The sequence below is a fragment of the Oncorhynchus mykiss genome, chromosome 3 (genome assembly GCF_013265735.2).
Source record: "Oncorhynchus mykiss isolate Arlee chromosome 3, USDA_OmykA_1.1, whole genome shotgun sequence".
Taxonomy (NCBI): domain Eukaryota; kingdom Metazoa; phylum Chordata; class Actinopteri; order Salmoniformes; family Salmonidae; genus Oncorhynchus; species Oncorhynchus mykiss.
In genome coordinates this window covers 55,791,508-55,815,948 of record NC_048567.1, presented here as the reverse complement: position 1 = coordinate 55,815,948, position 24,441 = coordinate 55,791,508, and the positions used below count along the sequence as shown (strand labels likewise).

General features: G+C 44.6%; 2 protein-coding genes across 4 annotated transcripts in view; one reads left to right on the top strand and one right to left on the bottom strand.

Moving 5' to 3' along the window:
• The window catches only part of LOC110520238 (MOB-like protein phocein), a 41,740-nt gene that overhangs the window by 5,294 nt on the left and 12,005 nt on the right, over positions 1-24,441 (top strand). The window contains exon 1 of one of the 3 annotated variants that reach the window (XM_021597406.2): positions 23,774-24,132. The exons of the other annotated variants lie outside the window; for them this stretch is intronic. Coding sequence (XP_021453081.1) covers positions 24,130-24,132 — 3 coding nt within the window. The 5' untranslated portion in view covers positions 23,774-24,129. Of the gene's footprint in view, positions 1-23,773; positions 24,133-24,441 lie in introns of those variants that run through there. 3 annotated transcript variants of the gene reach the window in all.
• LOC110520236 (60 kDa heat shock protein, mitochondrial) lies at positions 15,319-23,590 on the bottom strand. Its single transcript, XM_021597402.2, has 10 exons — positions 23,436-23,590; positions 21,655-21,830; positions 21,043-21,378; positions 20,670-20,859; positions 20,302-20,470; positions 18,861-18,960; positions 18,171-18,416; positions 17,482-17,656; positions 17,162-17,340; positions 15,319-16,673 (listed from the first exon to the last, which is right to left on the bottom strand). The coding sequence occupies exons 2-10, from the start codon at positions 21,826-21,828 to the stop codon at positions 16,503-16,505; spliced, it is 1,740 nt and encodes a 579-aa protein (XP_021453077.2). The 5' UTR covers positions 21,829-21,830; positions 23,436-23,590; the 3' UTR covers positions 15,319-16,502.

Here is a 24,441-nt window from a genome sequence, read left to right as displayed (position 1 = left end):
AAACAAATGGATTCACAAACGAATAAACATGCCGTTTTCATGTTCCCAATAGCTCTATTTTAACTCGGGAAAACAAACGGTCAAAACGTACACAGACTGAAATGTTACCACAAATCTTGACATTATATTGTCTGTGACAGGCTAATTATCTTGACTGCTGTGACATGAACACACATGTTCTGTCAATTCTCCAGATCAACATTCATTCCTGGTGTGCAGTATCACACCAGCTCTTTATCACTTGACTGTCATTTTTTAAAACATTTTAAAAAAAGAAATGAAACCTTTTTAACTAGGCAAGTCAGTGAAGAACAAATTCTTATTTTCAGTGACGGCCTAGGAATGGTGGGTTAACTGCTTGTTCAGGGGCAGAATGACAGATTTGTACCTTGTCAGCTCGGGGATTTGAAATCGCAACCTTTCGGTTACTAGTCCAACACTCTAACCACTAGGCACATCAATTATTATGCATAATTATTGAAGAACCCTGTTAATGACAGTATCAATCTTTTTTTTTGTGGGGGCGGGGGGTTGAATCCTCTTGATAAGGTTACTCTGTTAGAAGCATTCGAATTAGCAATCCATGCATTACTTTGGATGCATGTGCCCATAAATTATTTTCACACGTAACATGAGATATTCCGAGCTCTCCATACAAAGTGTACAATATCCAGGCATGTTACAGGATCAAGTTCAATATGTACACTGCTCAAAAAAATTAAGGGAACACTAAAATAACACATCCTAGATCTGAATTAATGAAATATTCTTATTAAATACTTTTTTCTTTACATAGTTGAATGTGCTGACAACAATCACACACAAATGATCAATGGAAATCAAATGTATCAACCCATGAAGGTCTGGATTTGGAGTCACATTCAAAATTAAAGTGGAAAACCACACTACAGGCTAATCCAACTTTGATGTAATGTCCTTAAAACAAGTCAAAATGAGGCTCAGTAGTGTGTGGCCTCCACGTGCCTGTATGACCTCCCTACAACAGCTGGGCATGCTCCTGATGAGGTGGCGGATGGTCTCCTGAGGGATCTCCTCCCAGACCTGGACTAAAGCATCTGCCAACTCCTGGACAGTCTGTGGTGCAACGTGGCGTTGGTGGATGGAGCGAGACATGATGTCCCAGATGTGCTCAATTGGATTCAGGTCTGGGGACCGGGCGGGCCAGTCCATAGCATCAATGCCTTCCTCTTGCAGGAACTGCTGACACACTCCAGCCACATGAGGTCTAGCATTGTCTTGCATTAGGAGGAACCCAGGGCCAACCGCACCAGCATATGGTCTCACAAGGGGTCTGAGGATCTCATCTCGGTACCTAATGGCAGTCAGGCTACGTCTGGCGAGCACATGGATGATGCCATGCCACGCCACCCCACACCATGACTGACCCACCGCCAAACCGGTCATGCTGGAGGATGTTGTAGGCAGCAGAACGTTCTCCACGGCGTCTCCAGACTGTCACGTCTGTCACATGCTCAGTGTGAACCTGCTTTCATCTGTGAAGAGCACAGGGCGCCAGTGGCGAATTTGCCAATCTTGGTGTTCTCTGGCAAATGCCAAACGTCCTGCACGGTGTTGGGCTGTAAGCACAACCCCCACCTGTGGACGTCGGGCCGTCATACCACCCTCATGGAGTCTAAGACCGTTTGAGCAGACGCATGCACATTTGTGGCCTGCTGGAGGTAATTTTGCAGGGCTCTGGCAGTGCTCCTCCTTGCACAAAGGCGGAGGTAGCGGTCCTGCTGCTGGGTTGTTGCCCTCCTGCGGCCTCCTCCACGTCTCCTGATGTACTGGCCTGTCTCCTGGTAGCGCCTTCATGCTCTGGACACTACGCTGACAGACACAGCAAACCTTCTTGCCACAGCTCGCATTGATGTGCCATCCTGGATGAGCTGCACTACCTGAGCCACTTGTGTGGTTTATAGACTCCATCTCATGCTACCACTAGAGTGAAAATACCTCCAGCATTCAAAAATGACAAACATCAGCCAAGAAGCATAGGAACTGAGAAGTGTTCTGTGGACACCACCTGCAGAACCACTCCTTTATTGGGGGTGTCTTGCTAATTGCCTATAATTTCCATCTGTTGTCTATTCCATTTGCACAACAGCATATGAAATTTATTGTAAATTAGTGTTGCTTCCTAAGTGGACAGTTTGATTTCACAGAAGTGTGATTGACTTGGAGTTACAATGTGTTGTTTAAGTGTCCCCTTTATTTTTTTGAGCAGTGTATGTCATTTTCTTAGTATGTTATATAATGCGAAACAGCAGTGTCAGAAATGTAGTTTTGTCACAATTACATTTTTTTTCTACTTTAATACCCCTTTTTCTCCCCAATTTCGTGATATCCAATTGGTAGTTAATCTTTTCCCATTGCTGCAACTCCCGTACGGGCTCGGGAGAGGCGAAGGTCGAGAGCCATGCGTCCTCTGAAACAACCCAGCCAAGCTGCACTGCTTCTTGACACACTACTCGCTTAACCCAGAAGCCAGCCGCACCAATGTGTCGGAGGGAACACCGTACAACTGGCAACCAAAGTCAGCGTGCATGCGCCCGGACCGCCACAAGGAGTTGCTAGAGCGTGATGGGAGAAGGACGTCCCAGACGACGCTGGGCCAATTGTGCACTGGCTCATGGGTCTCCCGGCTGTGACACAGCCTGGGATCAAACACGGGTATGTAGTGACATCTCTAGCAGTGCCTTAGACCGCTGTGCCACTCTGGAGGACTGTCACATGATTTTTTCCTTTTTGCCAAATCTATAAAGACTTCAAGCATGAGAAAGGGTTTAAACAACATTAGGTTTTGATTCAACTCGTGAATTATATTGAATGTATCAATGTTCCCCAGTTATGTCTTAATGTATCATGTGGAGAAAAAAAGGCAAATTATGATTACTTTGTAACAGCTCCAAACAGAAAATGCTCACTGGTACCCTAGTTTATAGAACGATCCATGTGTATTGGTGTCTCTGGAATTAAACCACTGTTTGAATAGTCCTAATTGTGCGTTGATAGGTTCCCTGTTGCACACCAGCTCTGACAGAGATTCCCTCGGTCAAAGATTTTTCAACCACATTAGTTTGGAGTGATCAAGCAAGCTATGTGTGTCATTGGGGCAGGTGTGCTCACCAACCATAATTTGTTATTCTCACTCACTGACCCAGAACTGAGAATGTGACAGACCTGGAGTACCCGGTCTGTCTTTCTGTTTCAAGCCCCTTTCATTAGGCTAGTCACATAGCATGCTTTCTAATGTCAGCAATGTTGTATTGGAAAAGTCCAAGGGCAAAGGATAGGGACTTGATGTTGTCATGAACAGAGTTTTCTAATTAAGCAATGTGATGAAGCGCCAGACATGCTGCCAATTTCACTTGTCATAGCTACCCCATTGGAATGCCAGTTGTTGGAACTGCATGTTTAGGCTGCAGCTTCCCAGGCCAGAAGATTGTGTTCTAGTTTAACAGTGCAGAATTCCTCATGCATTACCACGCAATGTAGTGGTTGACTTTGCATTAGTGTGTACTCATATATGATTACCGTTCCATGTCGGTTGATCTGAAACCCTGGAAGGTAGTTTGTTTTTGGAGAAGCATAGAGCTCACTCTGATCTCACTCTGATATTTACTGTTTGGTGTATACGTCAGCAGTGTCAACATGAGCTTGGAGACCTTTTGAGGTTCTAATGAACCATTGGCCACTTACATTATTGACCACTTGCGTCGTACATTGATCTTGGCATTGATTCAGCTTTGATCTAACTTTTTTTGAAAGAGCACCCTGCAGGCTCTGACACCCAGCAGCAGTAAAGGGAGCAGCGCAGCGTAAAGTAGGGAATCCTGTACATGCGCAGAAGGTTCGGTCCTTCAGCTATCGGGAAGGGCGTCCAGAGAATTTGGCCACTCTAACTGGCAAATTTCAATGTACAAATGGATGTGACGATTTGTGGGTGGCAAATAATAGGCCCTTGTGTTTTGCTCTGACTCACACTTCTCGCTCCTTGTTTTGGAACAGATATCTCTCCTCATGTAGGATCCTAATGATGAGGATTCCTCCCCTTCTGGGGACCAGGCCCAGAGTCATCGTGGCCCCCACCCGCTCCTTCTTCAACCTAGCTGACGCCTTCAACAAGAGGAAGGAGTACTCTGAGAGACGCATCATGGGGTCAGTCACGGTGCCTCATTTGAAATCCGACCGGCCTGGGTTCAAATACTATTTTGAAGTCTTTCAAATCATTTGAGCATCTGCTGTAGCCTGACTGGAGTGCCAGGTGCTCATGGTTTGCACTTTTATATTTGTTCCATTGCAACAGGCAAGTTTTTAATGAAGCACAAAATATTTTAAATGATTTCAAATAGTATTTGAATCCTCCTAGAAATGTATAAATACTCTGGTTTCTCTATGTACGTCTGACCTGCTCCTGCCAATGACGCTGTTGTGTATCCAGTGAAGGTCATAATCACTAGGAAATTGTAACTTATTAATAGCGACACTGTGTCCCGGACATGTTGCCAGGCTGTTATGTAAATGCAGGGACAGCAGTGGTTGCAATGGTCTGACTCGCTGAGTTAGTCACCGGGCCAGTTAAGAAATGGGCACAGAGACTATTAGGTTATATGGGACGCTTTCAACCTCGCCTTCTCCTTGACAATCGGTCTGTTGACTGGTCACAGCTTGAGGAATAATCAGCAGGTAACTTGTGTGTTAATAAGTATTTCCAGTCACTTACTGAGACGGGTATTCAAATTCCAGTTTTAATCAGAGGTGAATCTCAAACGTCCTTGAGGAGTAACCTCCGTTCTTCTCTGTGCCTCGAAGGAGATACGGAGGAAATACTTATAAGATTCACCCATGAAATGAGATGTTGACCCGCGCCGCCTCTCTCTCAGGTACTCTATGTTGGAGATGTATGAAGTGGTAGCTGGGGTGGAGAACTACCTTCACTTCGTTCCCTGGTGTAAGAAGTCTGATGTGGTGTTCCGGCGCTCGGGGTTCTGCAAGGCCAAACTGACCGTTGGCTTCCCCCCCGTAGTGGAGAACTACACCTCGCTGGTCACCACAGTGCGCCCCCACCTGGTCAAGGTAAGGCACTGTAGCAGCCGCTGCTATCTCCCACCACTACTGTATCTGCAGTGAAGGTACCCGGCTAATATAAGATGAGCAGCTGTGATGTAGATGGACACTGGGTGTGCTGCAGCTTGTCTTAGTTGTGGTTGTGTATGAAGTGTTTCAACATCTCCGGAACCACATAAATATTATATAGCAGTCCCATGAGATTCTTGGTATGCTTGTAATAAAGACAACCTGGAACTCAGCCACTGTGGTTATATCATCAGCGTCAGTCTGACTGGCTGTTTTGACCCCCAGGCTGCCTGTTCAGACGGTAAGCTCTTCAACCACCTGGAGACTGTGTGGCGCTTCAGCCCTGGCCTCCCTGGCTATCCTCGCACCTGCACCGTCGACTTCTCTGTAAGTACAGCGACACACTGTCAGTGTGTCCGTGTATGCGTCTGTCTGCGAACAAGGTAGCTAGCTTGCCATGTATCTCTCTAAGACAGACACAAAATGTGCCAGTTTGTCTGTGATGAGCTACCTATGCAAGAAAGGCATTTCACTGTACTTGTGCACGTGACATGAATAACTTTAAACAATATCTCTGGCACATTTTCAGTATTATCTCATCACTTTTTCACCTGAACTCTCTCTCTCCAGATCTCCTTTGAGTTCCGCTCTCTTCTGCACTCCCAGCTGGCCACTGTGTTCTTTGACGAGGTGGTGAAGCAGAACGTGTCTGCGTTTGAGAGGCGGGCCGGGAAACTGTACGGAGCGCAGACCATGATCCCCCAAGAGCTCATGTTTCACGAGGTCCACCACACGTAGCGCGCCCAGATGGGGCTTCTCTTTACACACATACACACGCGCACAGCCATGGCATGAAGAGGGAGGGGGATGAGAGAAGTTATGTGCCTGAACACTGCAGTGCCTTATCATAACATAACCAATGATTTTATTCCCAGCGGCCTGCAGCTGGATTCTGTCTTGAACATTATCCCCTCCCTACCCCAAATAATCCCCCTCTGTCCCCTATCCCCCTCTCAAACATACATCACTCCTCCTCCTCCTATGCCACCATTGTCCCCTCCTGGCGCCCCTTCTCCCCAAAGAAACCATCAGCACCCCTGGCAAAGAGTAGGCACACCCCAGAGCTTTGTGCTGTCCCCATGGGGTGGGCCTAGGTCAGGACAGGGCTCATAATGCCCCTCTTATGATAACACTTCTGCTAAGGCTCAAATAAAAATCAGTTGATAGTACCTTACACACAGCCTTTTACTATGGTAGGGAGCTCAAGGGAAAGGGTGTGGGGGTTCTCATGTCCTGATCAGTCCAAGAGGTTGTGAAGGCCCATCCAAGCTATCTGGATTAGGTTTGTTACAATAACATATAACACAACATACAGTAACCTAATGCTAGGTCGTCATGTGGATAAGATGGCGTATCAAAGGATCAGGGTGAACGTTTAGAATTTTTAAAAATGGAAAAGCTGGTTTGTCACTGTCCTTGTGAATGAAGTGTGGGGACAGTGAGCACTTGAAGATGTTTCCTAAAAGAATGTAACACTGCAGAGCAGGGGTGTGTTCATTATGCTGATTCTGTTGCAAAATGTTTTGTGAACTGAACAAAACTGGGAGGGACCAACCTGAATTTGTTCAACCGCTTCAAAACCGTTCGGGCTAATGATTACACCCCAGATGTACATACACACTGCCATGCCTACCTACGTACATACACTTGTTCCAAGAGGTGCTGTGTTACAATAATATCGCTGGGGGCATTTCTGTGCCCCCCCCCATATTGCACCTTGCTCTCTAACCCCCATGGGAGCAATGTTTTATAGCAGAGTTTAGTTTTTAGAGTCTGCAATATCAAAATGCATTTGATTTTAAATGCAGCAAATTTTTCGCCAGCAATATTTAAAAATGGGACCAGATGGGTTAGGCTGGGGACAGGGTCATCCCCTGTGTCCTAGTTGGCACCCTATTCCCTACGTTGTGCACTACTTTTGAACAGAACCCTGTGGGGCCTGGTCAAAAATAGTGCTCTATATAATGGGGAATAGGGTGCAGTTTTGGATGCATGCTATCACAGTGAGGCATCTTAACACCCTAGAACTTTTTCACCCAGTGTCCTTTTGACCTGGTCCTATTGGCATCTTTTATTGTATATCATTATGCATTATACGAGTACAAATATATTTATTAAGATTCATGTGAGAACACATGTACATATTGTTTTAAGACCACAGATGAGAAGAGTGCACATTGAACTTGCTGGCATAACAGAACTGATTTGTTTTGGGGATTGGATTTTATAGTGCAAATGGAGGTGTTTCAATGTGTCAAATGGGTGAAGATGTATCGACTGCATGGTTAACTATTTTTGCATAAAAAAAATTACTCAAGCCAAGTCTGGGTGGTTTTTTTTGTGTGTGTTTTGGCGTTCATTGTCTCGGTCCACAGGATTAAATCGGCTGCGTTGTGGGTCCATTGTGATTGACGGTTGATTTACAAATACTGTGAAGTTATTAATTATGTAAGGTGATTTGTAGTTGTCAGTCTTGATTCACCTGCAATGTCAAACAAGCCCATTCTTAGTCAACATCTTGTTGGTTTTGTGAAGTAACAATAGAATTGACATTTTATGGGAGTTATGACTCCTGCTGGACAAATACACAATATGAACCACTTGTCCTAAGCCAAGGGCAGAAATCCTATAACTAAATACTATAGACAGGTGTATTTTGAGTTACTGGACTAAAGCCAAATGGCCCTTGCCTTGCGCTAAGATACTATTACAATCCTAGTACATGTGTCAATTAGCCTTGCGGTTAACAATGTTGGGCCAGTGAACGAAAGGTTGCCGGTTCTAGCTGACTAAATAAGGTGACTAAATCGGTCTGCCCTAGAGGGGGCCAGAGGGCTGACCCTCTAAGAAAAATGCTCTCTGTGACTTTAAAAAATACACTGCTCAAAAAAAATAAAGGGAACACTTAAACAACGCAATGTAACTCGAAGTCAATCACACTTCTGTGAAATCAAACTGTCCACTTAGGAAGCAACACTGATTGACAAATTTCACATGCTGTTGTGCAAATGGAATAGACAACAGGTGGAAATTATAGGCAATTAGCAAGACACCCCCAATAAAGGAGTGGTTCTGCAGGTGGGGACCACAGACCACTTCTCAGTTCCTATGCTTCCTGGTTGATGTTTTGGTCACTTTTGAATGCTGGTGGTGCTTTCACTCTAGTGGTAGCATGAGACGGAGTCTACAACCCACACAAGTGGCTCAGGTAGTGCAGCTCATCCAGGATGGCACATCAATGCGAGCTGTGGCAAGAAGGTTTGCTGTGTCTGTCAGCGTAGTGTCCAGAGCATGGAGGCGCTACCAGGAGACAGGCCAGTACATCAGGAGACGTGGAGGAGGCCGTAGGAGGGCAACAACCCAGCAGCAGGACCGCTACCTCTGCCTTTGTGCAAGGAGGAGCACTGCCAGAGCCCTGCAAAATTACCTCCAGCAGGCCACAAATGTGCATGTGTCTGCTCAAACGGTCAGACTCCATGAGGGTGGTATGAGGGCCCGATGTCCACAGGTGGGGGTTGTGCTTACAGCCCAACACCGTGCAGGACGTTTTTCATTTGCCAGAGAACACCAAGATTGGCAAATTCGCCACTGGCACCCTGTGCTCTTCACAGATGAAAGCAGGTTCACACTGAGCACATGTGACAGACGTGACAGTCTGGAGACGCCGTGGAGAACGTTCTGCTGCCTGCAACATCCTCCAGCATGACCGGTTTGACGGTGGGTCAGTCATGGTGTGGCGTGGCATTTCTTTGGGGGGCCGCACAGCCCTCCATGTGCTCGCCAGAGGTAGCCTGACTGCCATTAGGTACCGAGATGAGATCCTCAGACCCCTTGTGAGACCATATGCTGGTGCGGTTGGCCCTGGGTTCCTCCTAATGCGAGACAATGCTAGACCTCATATGGCTGGAGTGTGTCAGCAGTTCCTGCAAGAGGAAGGCATTGATGCTATGGACTGGCCCGCCCGGTCCCCAGACCTGAATCCAATTGAGCACATCAGGGACACCATGTCTCGCTCCATCCACCAACGCCACGTTGCACCACAGACTGTCCAGGAGTTGGCGGATGCTTTAGTCCAGGTCTGGGAGGAGATCCCTCAGGGGACCACCCACCACCTCCTCAGGAGCATGCCCAGGCGTTGTAGGGAGGTCATACAGGCACGTGGAGGCCACACACACTACTGAGCCTCATTTAGGTGCAGGCCAAATAGGGTGCAGGCCAGGCAGCAGGCTGTTAGCCAGCCTGCCAGCATAGTGGAGTCTGCCACTAGCACAGTCAGTGTAGTCAGCTCAGCTATCACCATTGAGACCGTGTCTGTGCCTCGACCTAGGTTGGGCAAAACTAAACATGGCGGTATTCGCCTTAGCAATCTCACTAGGATAAAGACCACCTCCATTCCTGTCATTATTGAAAGAGATCATGATACCTCACATCTCAAAATAGGGCTACTTAATGTTAGATCCCTTACTTCAAAGGCAATTATAGTCAATGAATTAATCACTGATCATAATCTTGATGTGATTGGCCTGACTGAAACATGGCTTAAGCCTGATGAATTTACTGTGTTAAATGAGGCCTCACCTCCTGGCTACACTAGTGACCATATCCCCCGTGCATCCCGCAAAGGCGGAGGTGTTGCTAACATTTACGATAGCAAATTTCAATTTACAAAAAAAAAAATGATGACGTTTTTGTCTTTTGAGCTTCTAGTCATGAAATCTATGCAGCCTACTCAGTCACTTTTTATAGCTACTGTTTACAGGCCTCCTGGGCCATATACAGCGTTCCTCACTGAGTTCCCTGAATTCCTATCGGACCTTGTAGTCATAGCAGATAATATTCTAATCTTTGGTGACTTGAATATTCACATGGAAAAGTCCACAGACCCACTCCAAAAGGCTTTCGGAGCCATCATCGACTCAGTGGGTTTTGTCCAACATGTCTCTGGACCCACTCACTGTCACAGTCATACGCTGGACCTAGTTTTGTACCATGGAATAAATGTTATCGATCTTATTGTTTTTCCTCATAATCCTGGACTATCGGACCACCATTTTATTACGTTTGCAATTGCAACAAATAATCTGCTCAGACCCCAACCAAGGATCATCAAAAGTCGTGCTATAAATTCACAGACTAACACAAAGATTCCTTGATGTCCTTCCAGATTCCCCCTGTCTACCCAAGGACGCCAGAGGACAAAAATCAGTTAACCACCTAACTGAGGAACTCAATTTAACCTTGCGCAATACCCTAGATGCAGTTGCACCCCTAAAAACTAAAAACATTTCTCATAAGAAACTAGCTCCCTGGTACACAGAAAATATCCGAGCTCTGAAGCAAGCTTCCAGAAAATTGGAACGGAAATGGCGCCACACCAAACTGGAAGTCTTCCGACTAGCTTGGAAAGACAGTACTGTGCAGTACCGAAGAGCCCTTACTGCTGCTCGATCATCCTATTTTTCTAACTTAATTGAGGAAAATAAGAACAATCAGAAATTCCTTTTTGATACTGTCGCAAAGCTAACTAAAAAGCAGCATTCCCCAAGAGAGGATGACTTTCACTATAGCAGTGATAAATTCATGAACTTCTTTGAGGAAAAGATTATGATTATTAGCAAGCAAATTACGGACTCCTCCTTAAATCTGCGTATTCCTTCAAAGCTCAGTTGTCCTGAGTCTGCACAACTCTGCCAGGACCTAGGATCAAGAGAGACGCTCAAGTGTTTTAGTACTATATCTCTTGACACAATGATGAAAATAATCATGGCTTCTAAACCTTCGAGCTGCATACTGGACCCTATTCCAACTAAACTACTGAAAGAGCTGCTTCCTGTGCTTGGCCCTCCTATGTTGAACATAATAAACGGCTCTCTATCCACCGGATGTGTACCAAACTCACTAAAAGTGGCAGTAATAAAGCCTCTCTTGAAAAAGCCAAACCTTGACCCAGAAAATATAAAAAACTATCGGCCTATATCGAATCTTCCATTCCTCTCAAAAATGTTAGAAAAGGCTGTTGCGCAACAACTCACTGCCTTCCTGAAGACAAACAATGTATACGAAATGCTTCAGTCTGGTTTTAGACCCCATCATAGCACTGAGACGGCACTTGTGAAGGTGGTAAATTACATTTTAATGGCATCGGACCGAGGCTCTGCATCTGTCCTCGTGCTCCTAGACCTTAGTGCTGCCTTTGATACCATCGATCACCACATTCTTTTGGAGAGATTGGAAACCCAAATTGGTCTACATGGACAAGTTCTGGCCTGGTTTAGATCTTATCTGTCGGAAAGATATCAGTTTGTCTCTGTGAATGGTTTGTCCTCTGACAAATCAACTGTAAATTTCGGTGTTCCTCAAGGTTCCGTTTTGGGACCACTATTGTTTTCACTATATATTTTACCTCTTGGGGATGTTATTCGAAAACATAATGTTAACTTTCACTGCTATGCGGATGACACACAGCTGTACATTTCAATGAAACATGGTGAAGCCCCAAAATTGCCCTTGCTAGAAGCATGTGTTTCAGACATAAGGAAGTGGATGGCTGCAAACTTTCTACTTTTAAACTCAGACAAAAACAGAGATGCTTGTTCTAGGTCCCAAGAAACAAAGAGATCTTCTGTTGAATCTGACAATTAATCTTAATGGTTGTACAGTCGTCTCAAATAAAACTGTGAAGGACCTCGGCGTTACTCTGGACCCTGATCTCTCTTTTGAAGAACATATCAAGACCATTTCAAGGACAGCTTTTTTCCATCTACGTAACATTGCAAAAATCAGAAACTTTCTATCCAAAAATGATGCAGAAAAATTAATCCATGCTTTTGTCACTTCTAGGTTAGACTACTGCAATGCTCTACTTTCCGGCTACCCGGATAAAGCACTAAATAAACTTCAGTTAGTGCTAAATACGGCTGCTAGAATCCTGACTAGAACCAAAAAATTTGATCATATTACTCCAGTGCTAGCCTCTCTACACTGGCTTCCTGTCAAAGCAAGGGCTGATTTCAAGGTTTTACTGCTAACCTACAAAGCATTACATGGGCTTGCTCCTACCTATCTCTCTGATTTGGTCCTGCCGTACATACCTATACGTACGCTACGGTCACAAGACGCAGGCCTCCTAATTGTCCCTAGAATTTCTAAGCAAACAGCTGGAGGCAGGGCTTTCTCCTATAGAGCTCCATTTTTATGGAACGGTCTGCCTACCCATGTCAGAGACGCAAACTCGGTCTCAACCTTCAAGTCTCTACTGAAGACTCATCTCTTCAGTGGGTCATATGATTGAGTGTAGTCTGGCCCAGGAGTGGGAGGGTGAACGGAAAGGCTCTGGAGCAACGAACCGCCCTTGCTGTCTCTGCCTGGCCGGTTCCCCTCTTTCCACTGGGATTCTCTGCCTCTAACCCTATTACAGGGGCTGAGTCACTGGCTTACTGGGGCTCTCTCATGCCGTCCCTGGAGGGGGTGCGTCACCTGAGTGGGTTGATTCACTGATGTGGTCATCCTGTCTGGGTTGCCCCCCCCCCCTTGGGTTGTGCCGTGGCTGAGGTCTTTGTGGGCTATACTCAGCCTTGTCTCAGGATGGTAAGTTGGTGGTTGAAGATATCCCTCTAGTGGTGTGGGGGCTGTGCTTTGGCAAAGTGGGTGGGGTTATATCCTTCCTGTTTGGCCCTGTCCGGGGGTGTCCTCGGATGGGGCCACAGTGTCTCCTGACCCATCCTGTCTCAGCCTCCAGTATTTATGCTGCAGTAGTTTATGTGTCGGGGGGCTAGGGTCAGTTTGTTATATCTGGAGTACTTCTCCTGTCCTATTCGGTGTCCTGTGTGAATCTAAGTGTGCGTTCTCTAATTCTCTCCTTCTCTCTTTCTCTCTCTCGGAGGACCTGAGCCCTAGGACCATGCCCCAGGAATACCTGACATGATGACTCCTTGCTGTCCCCAGTCCACCTGACTGTGCTGCTGCTCCAGTTTCAACTGTTCTGCCTTATTATTATTCGACCATGCTGGTCATTTATGAACATTTGAACATCTTGGCCATGTTCTGTTATAATCTCCACCTGGCACAGCCAGAAGAGGACTGGCCACCCCACATAGCCTGGTTCCTCTCTAGGTTTCTTCCTAGGTTTTGGCCTTTCTAGGGAGTTTTTCCTAGCCACCGTGCTTCTACACCTGCATTGCTTGCTGTTTGGGGTTTTAGGCTGGGTTTCTGTACAGCACGTTGAGATATCAGCTGATGTACGAAGGGCTATATAAATAAATTTGATTTGATTTGATTTTGACTTGTTTTAAGGACATTACATCAAAGTTGGATCAGCCTGTAGTGTGGTTTTCCACTTTAATTTTGAGTGTGACTCCAAATCCAGACCTCCATGGGTTGATAAATTTGATTTCCATTGATCATTTTTGTGTGATTTTGTTGTGAGCACATTCAACTATGTAAAGAAAAAAGTATTTAATAAGAATATTTCATTCATTCAGATCTAGGATGTGTTATTTTAGTGTTCCCTTTATTTTTTTGAGCAGTTTATATACACAGAACAATTAATTATACCAACAAGGAGACAGATATTTAACCAGATGTATAGATTTTGGATGACGTTCTAATTTTCTCATGGATGAAACATCTCGGTACAGTTTTCTTTTTCCAAAACTACAATCTGTTACGAACAGGGTGGACTGTGTTTTGTCTACTTTACCATTTAACAACGTTATTTAAAAAAAAAAAAATGTGTTTGGAGTTATTGCACACGTGCACTTCAGAGTAGGCGTTCCCTAACGGAAATATGCAAATACATGCTTGAACGCACCAATAGGCTTATCGCTAGCTCATGCTTAGCTCTGCCTACCTTTCTTGTCCTGCTCACTAGGATTTGTTTGCTCCCATTGGAAACAATAGGCTGTGGTATACATTGGGTTACTTATAAAAATCTTTGCTACATACACTACATAGCCTAGTGGTTAGAGCGTTGGACTAGTAAAAAAAAGGTCCCCCCTTTGCGGCTATAACAGCCTCCACTCTTCTGGGAATGTTAGAAAATTGCTGTGTGGGCTTCCATTCAGCCACGAGCATTAGTGAGGTTGGGCGATTAGGCCTGGCTTGTAGTTGGCATTCCAATTCATCCCAAAAGTGTTAGATAAGGTTCTCAGGGCTCTGTGCAGGTCAGTCAAGTTCTTCCACACTGATCTCAACAAACCATTTCTGTACGGGGGATTGTCACGCTGAAACAGGAAAGGGGCTTCCCCAAACTGTTGCCTCAAAGTTGGAAGCACAGAATCATCTAGAATGTATGCTGTAGTGTTAAGATTTCCCTTCACTGGAATGAAGGGGCCTTCCATGACAATTATTCCTCCACCAAACTTGTTGGCACTATGCATTTGGGCAGGTAGCGTTCTGCCATGGAAACTCATTAAGAAGCTCCAGCCGAACAGTTATTGTGCTGGTGTTGCTTCCAGAGGCAGCTTGGACCTGAGTGATTGTTGCAACAGAGAAGACTATTTTTACTTGCTATATGCTGCAGCACTCAGCGGTTCCGTTCTGTGAGCTTGTGTGGCCTACCACTTTGTGGCTCAGCCATTGATGCTCCTAGACGTTTCCACGTTACAAAATCACTTGCAGTTGACCAGGACACGCTAGCAGGCAGGGCTTTGACAAACTGGGTGACATCCTATGATGGTGTCATGTCACTGAGCTCTTCAGTATGGGCCATTCTACTGCCGGTGTTTGCATGGTTGTGTACCCAATTTTATACACCTGTCAGCAATAGGTGTGGCTGAAATAGCATAATTTTGTCAATGTAGTGTAGATTCAGCGAAATGACACTGCCACGAGCAGCAACGCAGAAATTGAGATGACCGCGATGCAAGACTTCGCTCAGTCACAGTATATGCACGAGTTCGCTTCACGCGGTTACAGCGTGGTAGCCACAATACTAAAACAGCGGAGAAGTTGCGCCTTGGACTTCAATGCTCTTAGTGGTTGCGGGAATGTACTCACTACGCGGTTTAATTTAAGGTAGACTTAATATTTTTTTTTAATATCTTGTATTTTTTGTTAGAATTCTAGTTCAGTGTATCATACTTTGAAAGCAGCAGATATTCTGAAGTGGTATGTTTGGTCATAAAATAACATAAAATAAAAAAAATCACAATGCACTTGTTCCTTCAGAACATTTGATTTTATTAAATACATAAAAAAAAAAAATCACAAAATGTCTACATTGTACAAAACACGTTGAATGATCAGTTGTTTGCAAAGAAATAACGTACGGGGAGGGGGGGGGGGATAGTAGAGTAGCAGTTTAACACATGCTTACACGCGCGCATGGTAGTTTGTGGCTCCTATTGAACACACATCAAATAAAATGTAGGCTAAATGTCATGAGCAGTAAGTACAAATCAGGTCATGAGGACACCAAATGGGTTTAACATTAAAACTTGTGGCTTAGACCGTCACTGGCCCAAACTGCTACACCTACCTACCCAATCAACCTCTGCAAACTGCGCCCTCCCTTTGCCAGATGTGCATTAAAATCAGCTAAATGCCTATTTAGCCTTCCCCTCCGCTAAATTACTAGTAAACGAGGCACTCTTAACCAATCATAAGGTCATGTTTCTTAGTAAAATGTATCGAATTATTCTTTCAGTTCTAAAGTTACAGAATATTTTAGTATTAAATCAGGTCAGAGATGAAGAAAAAAAACTCATGCTCAGCAATAATTGTTTAATTAACTTAACCTTTTCAGTTATGGTTCCTTCCAACATTGTTCATTTCAGTTTTCCTGGTTCACCCACAAAGTTACAAAAAAAACTAAAAAAAACTCTGTAAATCAATATTGAGTTACATCTATACTGTGTTTGACCATTTTAGGTCAGCCTTCTCGTTTGAACTTCTGTAGTGCACACAAACAGGCTTCATTACTTCCATTTGATATTAAATGACAATTTATCAAGAACAGCATTGGATTATTCTCACTGGTGAGTATCTTTCATAATTGACAGGGAATATTCTGCACGATATTCAAGACTATTCTGCATGTTGAGGATGGATGATGAGACTGCCATGTTTATGAGGTAAACTGTGTGGGCGGGGGGGGGGGGGATCATCGGTGCAGACTGGAGTCGGTCAGAGCCTCAGTCAGGTGTGGGTAGAGGGACGGAGTAAGGCTGGGGAGGCTGGTCCGTTCTTACCGGATGGTGGAGGGGAGACAATCAGCAGAAGTAGTAGGGTTCATCCATTTGCAGCACCAATAAACTTATGGCCAGTCTGTCTGGGGTTGGAGGGATAATTTGCCCCCTAGCCTCATTCTGCCATTAAGTCTAAACAGCACTTTGAGGTGAGCCTTAGAACATGCCACCTCCCATGCCCCCCATACCTCCCATGCCCCCCATACCACCCATGCCCCCTGGCATGCCAGCCTCCTTTTCATCCTTGGGCAGTTCTGTGACCACACACTCGGCGGTGGAGAGCAGAGAAGCAACACCTGCAGCGTCCATCAGTGCCGTTCTTACCACCTGTAGGGGGAGACACTCAAGTCATTGCTGTAATAGAGACACCGGCAAAGGGAGCAAAATCGTCAAGACAACCTGTGATACCACCATCAGTCAACTTTTGTCTGTGCTATGTCAGTCTAACCAAAGATTACATCATAACGGGAGTAGAAAAAAAACTAAGTTGATGGGTTTGTCTATGTGCTTCTACACCTACATTTCTTGCTGTTTGGGGTTTTAGGCTGGGTTTCTATACAGCACTTTGAGATATCAGCTGATGTAAGGGCTTTATAAATACATTTTATTATTTAGCAACTATGGGGCAAAACAGAAAGGGTTGGCTTAGATTTGACAACATGTAAACTATATATTTAGTCTCCAACTGTTTATTCAAAACACATACATTTGCACAATGAGCACTTGAATTAAAATCACTAGAAAAATTAACCTGTCTTTATATTTTTTATACGCTGGGTGAACGACAGTGTAGTGCCAAGCTGAAGCATCCATACCTTGGTTGGGTCGATGATGCCCTTCTCTACCATGTTGACGTACTCTCCCTCCATGGCATCGTATCCTATCTCCCCCGCGGCCTGAAGGATCTTCTCCACCACTAGAGAGCCCTCCACACCAGCGTTCTTCGCAATGGTCATGGCTGGCACACGCAGGGCTCGTCTGATGATGTCAATTCCTATGGAGACAGGAAGTGATACACCAAGTTAAGCTACAATACTTATCTGTCCAGAAGTTGGAAAGAAAAATCAACTTTACAGCCAAAATTAAAAACCTATTGGCATGTTAGGTTAAGATCCAGAGCAGGAACTCTACTTACCAATCTTCTGGTCAGTGTTAATGGGCACGAGGGCATCAAGGGCAGGGATGGAGCGCAGCAGGGCACAGCCACCTCCGGGCACAATGCCCTCCTCCACAGCGGCCCTGGTGGCATTCAGGGCGTCGGTCACACGGTCCTTCTTCTCGTTCACCTCTACATCACTCGTTCCTCCTACCTGGAACAGAACAGTCAGCGACACTTTTGCTTTCTCTGCCATGCAAGGCAGATACAGAAGCAACTCATTAACAATTGTAAATCTTGTGTCAGAGCAGGAATCTCCTAATTTTAACATCCTACCTAATAATATGACAATATTCAGGGACATTAAAAGGACAAAAAGTAATCAAATCCTACTGCTACCCATCCCTCTACACTCTTAAGACTTTCACTCTGCGATCGTATGTCCCCCTCCAAGTTTTATTTAACTAGGCAAGTCAGTTAAGAACACATTCTTATTTACAATGATGGCCTACACCGGCCAAACCCGGACAGCGCTGGGCCAATTGTGCGCCATCCTATGGGACTCCCCAACACGGCTGGTTGTGATACAGCCTGGATTCAAACCAGGGTGTTTGTAGTGATGCCTCTAGCACTGAGATGCAGTGCCTTAGACCACTGCGCCATTCAGGAGCCCAGCTGACCCCTTCCCCTCTGACCCACTCCCCCTTAACCCCTGCCCTGTGACTGACCTTGAGCACAGCCACTCCGTCAGACAGCTTGGCCAGCCTCTCGTTGAGCTTCTCCTTCTCATAGTCGCTAGTGGTGTTCTCCAGCTGCTCAACTATTTCTGCCTGGCGCTTCTCGATGGCCGCAGTGTCTCCCTTCCCCTTCAGCAGCATGGTGTCGTCCTTGGTGACAGACACCTCGCCAACCTTACCAAAGTCATGGGCCTGGATGTCCTCCAGAGCAATGCCCACCGCCTCATCACCAAACACCTAAAGAGAAGGAAGAGGGAAAGGGATGGATGTCAGTAAAGGACAGGATTTGAACAGGTATACATTGGCCCTAATTGAACATCATTCTCAGAGAGGCATGGAGGGTGCACTTTCCATTATTAGAACAGGTCCAAGTTAAAGCCTCAGCCATGGGATAAGCATGACTACGCAAACTCTATACATTGATTGGCAAATCATACCAGTGCAGAAGTGTCAGACCAAGTGTCCCTGCCTGGCATGGGATGTAGTCAGACAAGGATAGGTTTCTGTGTGAAACGACAGAACAGCACTGCACAAGCCGCACTAACTTATCTTGCTTTACAATTTGATTTCTCAAATCAAAATGGACTGATGCAAGTATGGGGTGGTTGGTGTCAAAGTGTTCTTACAGTAATTATAGATCAATGTGACCATGGGGTGGTTGTATTGTAAAAGTGATCTTACAGTGCCCCCGGTGGCAACGGCCATGTCATGCAGCTGGGCCTTCCTGTTGTCTCCAAAGCCTGGGGCCTTGACTGCCACCACTTGCAGTCCCACCTTCAGCCTAAAGAAAGAGTAGAGGTTAATATAATACAGGCTCTCAAAGTGGGATCAGTTTAGAGTGTGTAATAAAATATTGTGAATCTATACAATTTCTTAACCCTGTGCAACATGGGACTGGGAGCCTTACAGGGATATTGGTATCCAGAATACTCCACCAATTATATATGTTTCAATACTTCTTGTATTCCCCCAAAATGTGTATGCATAAATGCACTGTAATTTAAACTTTAAAACTGCAAAGTTCTCTGCCTCATGGCAAAATTTGTAGTATTGCAGAAAATTAGTTTAAACTGCAAAAATGTATCCAATGCCAAGAGGTGGGCCTTTAAAAATGTTCCTTCCCAGTGCCCGAGATTTGGTTTGTTTGGCCATGCACTGCTGAAGTCATAGTAAAACTCCTTGTATCATATTTTTATCTCACTCAAGTTGTGTTTGGATTAATAAGACGTTTTGTCCTGGAGACAGAACTGAGCGAGTTCCCCTTAAGCCAGCTGCAAAGTGAAAATTTACTATATTGTAAAAAATCATATAAACAAAATTTAAGGTCAGGCATTAGGGTTAGCAGTGTGGATAAGGTTAGGTTTAAAATCATATTTTATGACTCTGGGTGTGCCAGCTAGTGACCTCTCTGCAGAGTTCCCTCCAGAACAAGATGAATTACAAAAAACGAACCTGCAATGAATGCTATCACAAAAGGGATCCCTGACCCCCAAAAGTTTGAGAACCCCTGATAACACACCCAACACCCTCCAGCATCTAAGTCTACACAGACAGTCCAGCACTGATATTTTTCCCAATTATTGGCCAAAGAGCTGATTGGTCAATAAAACAATTATTGGCCAAAGATCAGAAATGAGCTGCCTGTGTAAATGCAGCCATTATAGAGGTTAATATAACACACCCCCAAACTGACTGACCACCTACATCTACACACATTCCTCTACCCATAAAGAGAGGGCAGGAATTGTGAAAGGGTCGACAGCTTAATTGAAGTTGACTCTTCAGTCATAAATGAATACCTAGAGCGGAATGATGTTGGTGATATAGATAAGACCTTTATATTATTGTTGCAGGCCTGTGAGCTGGTTGTGTCCCTTTGGCCCAAGCAGTCAGTCAGTGTTAATGTGAATGCGAAAGCAAAAACAGGTCCTTAAGGGTGTTTACTGGTTAAATAAAGGACACCGACTGAGTACAAGGGCCTGTATTCACAAAGCATCTCATTTGGACTCTTTACCTAGGATCAGGTCCCCCGTGCTTATAATTATGATCTAAAAGCAAAAACTGATCCCAGATCAGAACTGCTTCTCTGAGACGCAGGGTGCTAAATGGACAGGGAACTGACCTGTTGAGGACCAGGGTGCTGAGGGCCTCTCCGTCCACATCCTCGGCCACTATGACCAGAGGTTTGCGGTGCTGGTTGGCCAATTCCAGGGCAGGGACGATGCTCTGGACAGAAGAGATTTTCTTCTCACTCAGCAACACATAGGCATCCTGGAACTCACACTTCTGGCCTGAGGGGCAGAGATGAGGGTTGATGTAAAAGCTCAACAACAAAAAAATGGCCAAATGTGGAGCATGAAGATCATAAGAATCAATTAAATCTGTAGAGCATCAAGATCACCAGTGTGCTGGAGTTTCTCTTAATTGTAAAGCCCCAAAATAGCAGAAGATGGGCTTGGTGGTGGGGTCATGGCAGACAGGGGACCTTACCTTTGGCTGTGTTGATGAAGTAAGGGGAGATGTATCCGCGGTCAAACTTCAGCCCCTCAATGATCTCAAGCTCATCATAAAGGGTTTTGCCATCCTTGACAGTGATGACTCCCTTGCGGCCCACTTTCTTCATGGCGTTGGAGATGATGGTGCCGATCTCTACGTCTCCATTAGCAGAGATGGTGGCCACCTAGCAGACAGAACAGAAAGCATTGAAAACGTTAGTCACCATCAAAAGGTTATCTTAATATATAAATTAGAATATAGATATTGCATCTGTCGCAAATCAATAATTTGCATCAATTAAATAGATATGAAATGATAAGAATATTGACTTATTTGAGTTATCAATATTCTTAACACAATTGGTTACCTGGGCAATCTCCTCAGGGGTGGTGACTGGCTTGGACATCCTCTTCAGCTCATTGATGACGGTCTCCACAGCCAGCATGACGCCACGCCGGATCTCCACAGGGTTAGCTCCTTTACTGATGCTGTCAAAGCCCTCCTTGGCGATGGCTCTGGCCAGCACGGTGGCAGTGGTGGTGCCATCTCCCGCTTCCTCGTTCGTGTTGTTGGCCACGTCCTGGACCAGCTTGGCACCAATGTTCTGGTACTTGCACTTCAGGTCGATGGCCTTGGCTACAGTGACGCCGTCCTTGGTCACCTTGGGGCTGCCCCAGCTCTGCTCGATAATGACTGTGCGACCCTGGAGGAAGGGAGGGGGAAAGGATATAGCTCAAAACACTTGTGTTCAGTTGTTCCTGCCAGAAACGGCACCTGGAACAAAACACTTTGGTGCACAGGGTTCTTTGGGTGGAAATGAGATTCAAATGAAAAGTGGAACACTAATGGATTGGTTTTACATAGCAGTTTCGTACATTCCACGAAATCGGAGCGAAATGTAAAATCGTACAGATTTTTATATTTCATTTGGCACCACAATACTGGAACCCATGGTCATAGCAAGTCCCTCCTCTCCTACCTTCGGTCCCATGGTGACAGCGACAGCATCAGCCAGCAGATCCACTCCCTTCAGCATCATGGCCCGAGCATCGGCTCCAAACTTGACGTCCTTGGCGTAAGCCCGGGTGAGGTGGGGGGCCAGGGCCCTGCTGACTGGCCTCATCTGTCTCATCACTGTGGGTAGACGCAACATCTCTGAAGGGGGGAAAGGGAACTGTATTTACTCTGTCATAGTGTACTCAAAAAGCATGCGTTGTGTCAACAGCTGTTGGCTATCAGGACCTTCTTCATTTTAATATACACTTAAATGTGTTGGTAATAGCTAAAAGTAGCAAACTACTTGTTTGGCCTGTAACACATGAAGCTTCCAGATCATTCCCAAGACACCTTCTCCCCCAGTCCAGATGTCACATATGGACAATGTCTGGAGGTGACAATGGCAAGCTATACAGTGCACCCTAGTGACCGCTCCTGGTACAGAAAGAGTTGTAAGACAAGAATCAATGAATGAAGTGATACAGATGATGCAATACCCCGAAAATCTCAAGGACAAAAAGGACATCCATTTCCATAACACAGAGTAAACACATGCAAATGTGTGTTTGATGTCTTGCAGAAAGACCAAGACACAAATGCCAAACACAAATGCCAAACTTATTAAGCAGGCCATGATCTCAAAAGGAGGGAATCTTAATAAACTGTCACAGTAGGCTAACATGTGAATGATTTGGCAGAATGTCCTATTCCACAGAACCCAAACCAAGGGCAGAGTACAAGATAGCCATAGAATTAGGAATTATAATTAATTTAGCTAATTTAATAGGATCTCTATGTCGTTAGAATTCTGCATAATAATAAAGTAGCAGCCTAATTCCATGTAAGGCATATGAGGGCTATTGCACTTGGTTATTAATCTCTGATTACAAATTAATGTTGTATCTGATGGGGAGTTTGTTGAGATTTGCTAAATTGTGACAGGAAAAGAGCGGTTCGAGACATTTCTGATTCTCAACACGTGTGTTCGGGTCATGTTGCGTAAGGTCAAATTGCACAGTAATGTTTAATGCCTTCCACAAATTAATGAACTAGCTACTGAATGAATTGAAAATGTAGTAAAGATGGCCAAAGACAAAGGAAAGCATTATTTGTGAACTGAAAATACAAAGATTTATATGCAGCCTATAGCAGCCCGAGTAGACACTACCCCAACTCGAGCTTGGACAACACCGGACTGGGTTGATTGCTCACGCCTCTAACTTCGGGTTTACAGAATTCAATATCTGAGAAATGCAGATTGTTAAATTTATCTAGATTTTTTTCACTCAATCTTTTGGGATTAATTGTGACGGCGATCAAATCTCTTGTAGGTACAGCATGTCATGACATGAGTAAATGTGACCAATTGGGCTCTGTCATTATTTAATCAAGATTAGAGGACATGACAATCAACATGAAAACAATTACGCGACTAACTACCTTCGAAATACCAATTAAAAACGTAACTACCAAGACTATTGGGAAAGTATTGGAGAAAGACAGCCAAGTTAAGTTGCCATAATTACCAGTGTCTTGTAATTATGGCAACGTGGATGCAAGTTACATTCCTAATCCTACTTGGGCTAACTAGCTAACGTTAGCACAGATAGCTACTTATTTGAATGTCGTTGCTGGAGGCATGACAGGCTTGAAAATATGTTCTGCTAACGATACTAGCAAAAGCATGACGTTTCAGACAATATGTTGTTTAGATTGATGCGGATCAAGCTCTATAAAATGTTACGAAGACATAATAGTACTTACTTGTTGTTTAATGATGACACGATTTGCTCGTCTGAAGGAGACAGGATGGTATAATGTGGAAAAGAATGGTACAGCGGTTGTGCAACAGCGCTTCAGAGACAGGCAACAATGCACATGGCCTTTTGCATCCGGGCAATTTACCGGTCCACCCCTAAATATGCATAAAGTTTTTAAAAAATAGATAAATATTTGCTGAAGTTGAAGGAACCTTTACATCAAAACCATATTATGTCAAATGGTTGTGATATTTATACACTTTGTTTTAGGAAAAGTATTTATTTTGTGTGTTTAACTTGTCAATAAAACTACATGTTTCACTGATATGCTCGTTCCAGGGCCCCATGTTCCAGAACTTTCTCATGCGCCATTGGAGAGAAAGGGGGTGTTCAAAGTTGACACCTTGTGCAACATTGCTGCAAACTGCAATCACATGAGAACACATGAAACATAAATTATAATTTCTTCACAACTGTCCTGGCGAGTTCCTTCTATATGTACACCTGACTTTTTGCATTCTGTGGGGGTAACGGAATATTTTGGAACTGAAACTGTCCAGGAACTGTAAAGTGAGGACATTTGAAGACACGCATGCGTGAACCATTTCTTGATATTTCCTCACGTGGGAACTCGTTCAGTGTGTCAAAATCCACGCTCAAAGAAGTCGGTGCTCAACATTACAAGGTCTCTTACATAAATGGTAAGACATTCTTTATCAAAAACACGTAGCTAGAATATAATTTAGGATGCCAAGTGTCATATTTGTCACTAGCAGAGTTAGCATTCCGAGTTTCCTATTGTATTAGCTAACCAATGCTTTGATTTCTCACCGGCAAGGTCAGGCATGACCAAGAATACAGGAGGACTTTATCAGATTAGCTAGCTACGGTTACTATGTAAAGGCGTGTCATATAGTGAGTGATTTATGCGATCTGCAATGCATTGTCCCACACTTCTGATTGTACGATAGCTAAATTAGCGAGCTCGAGATTACTTGCTATTTTGCGCC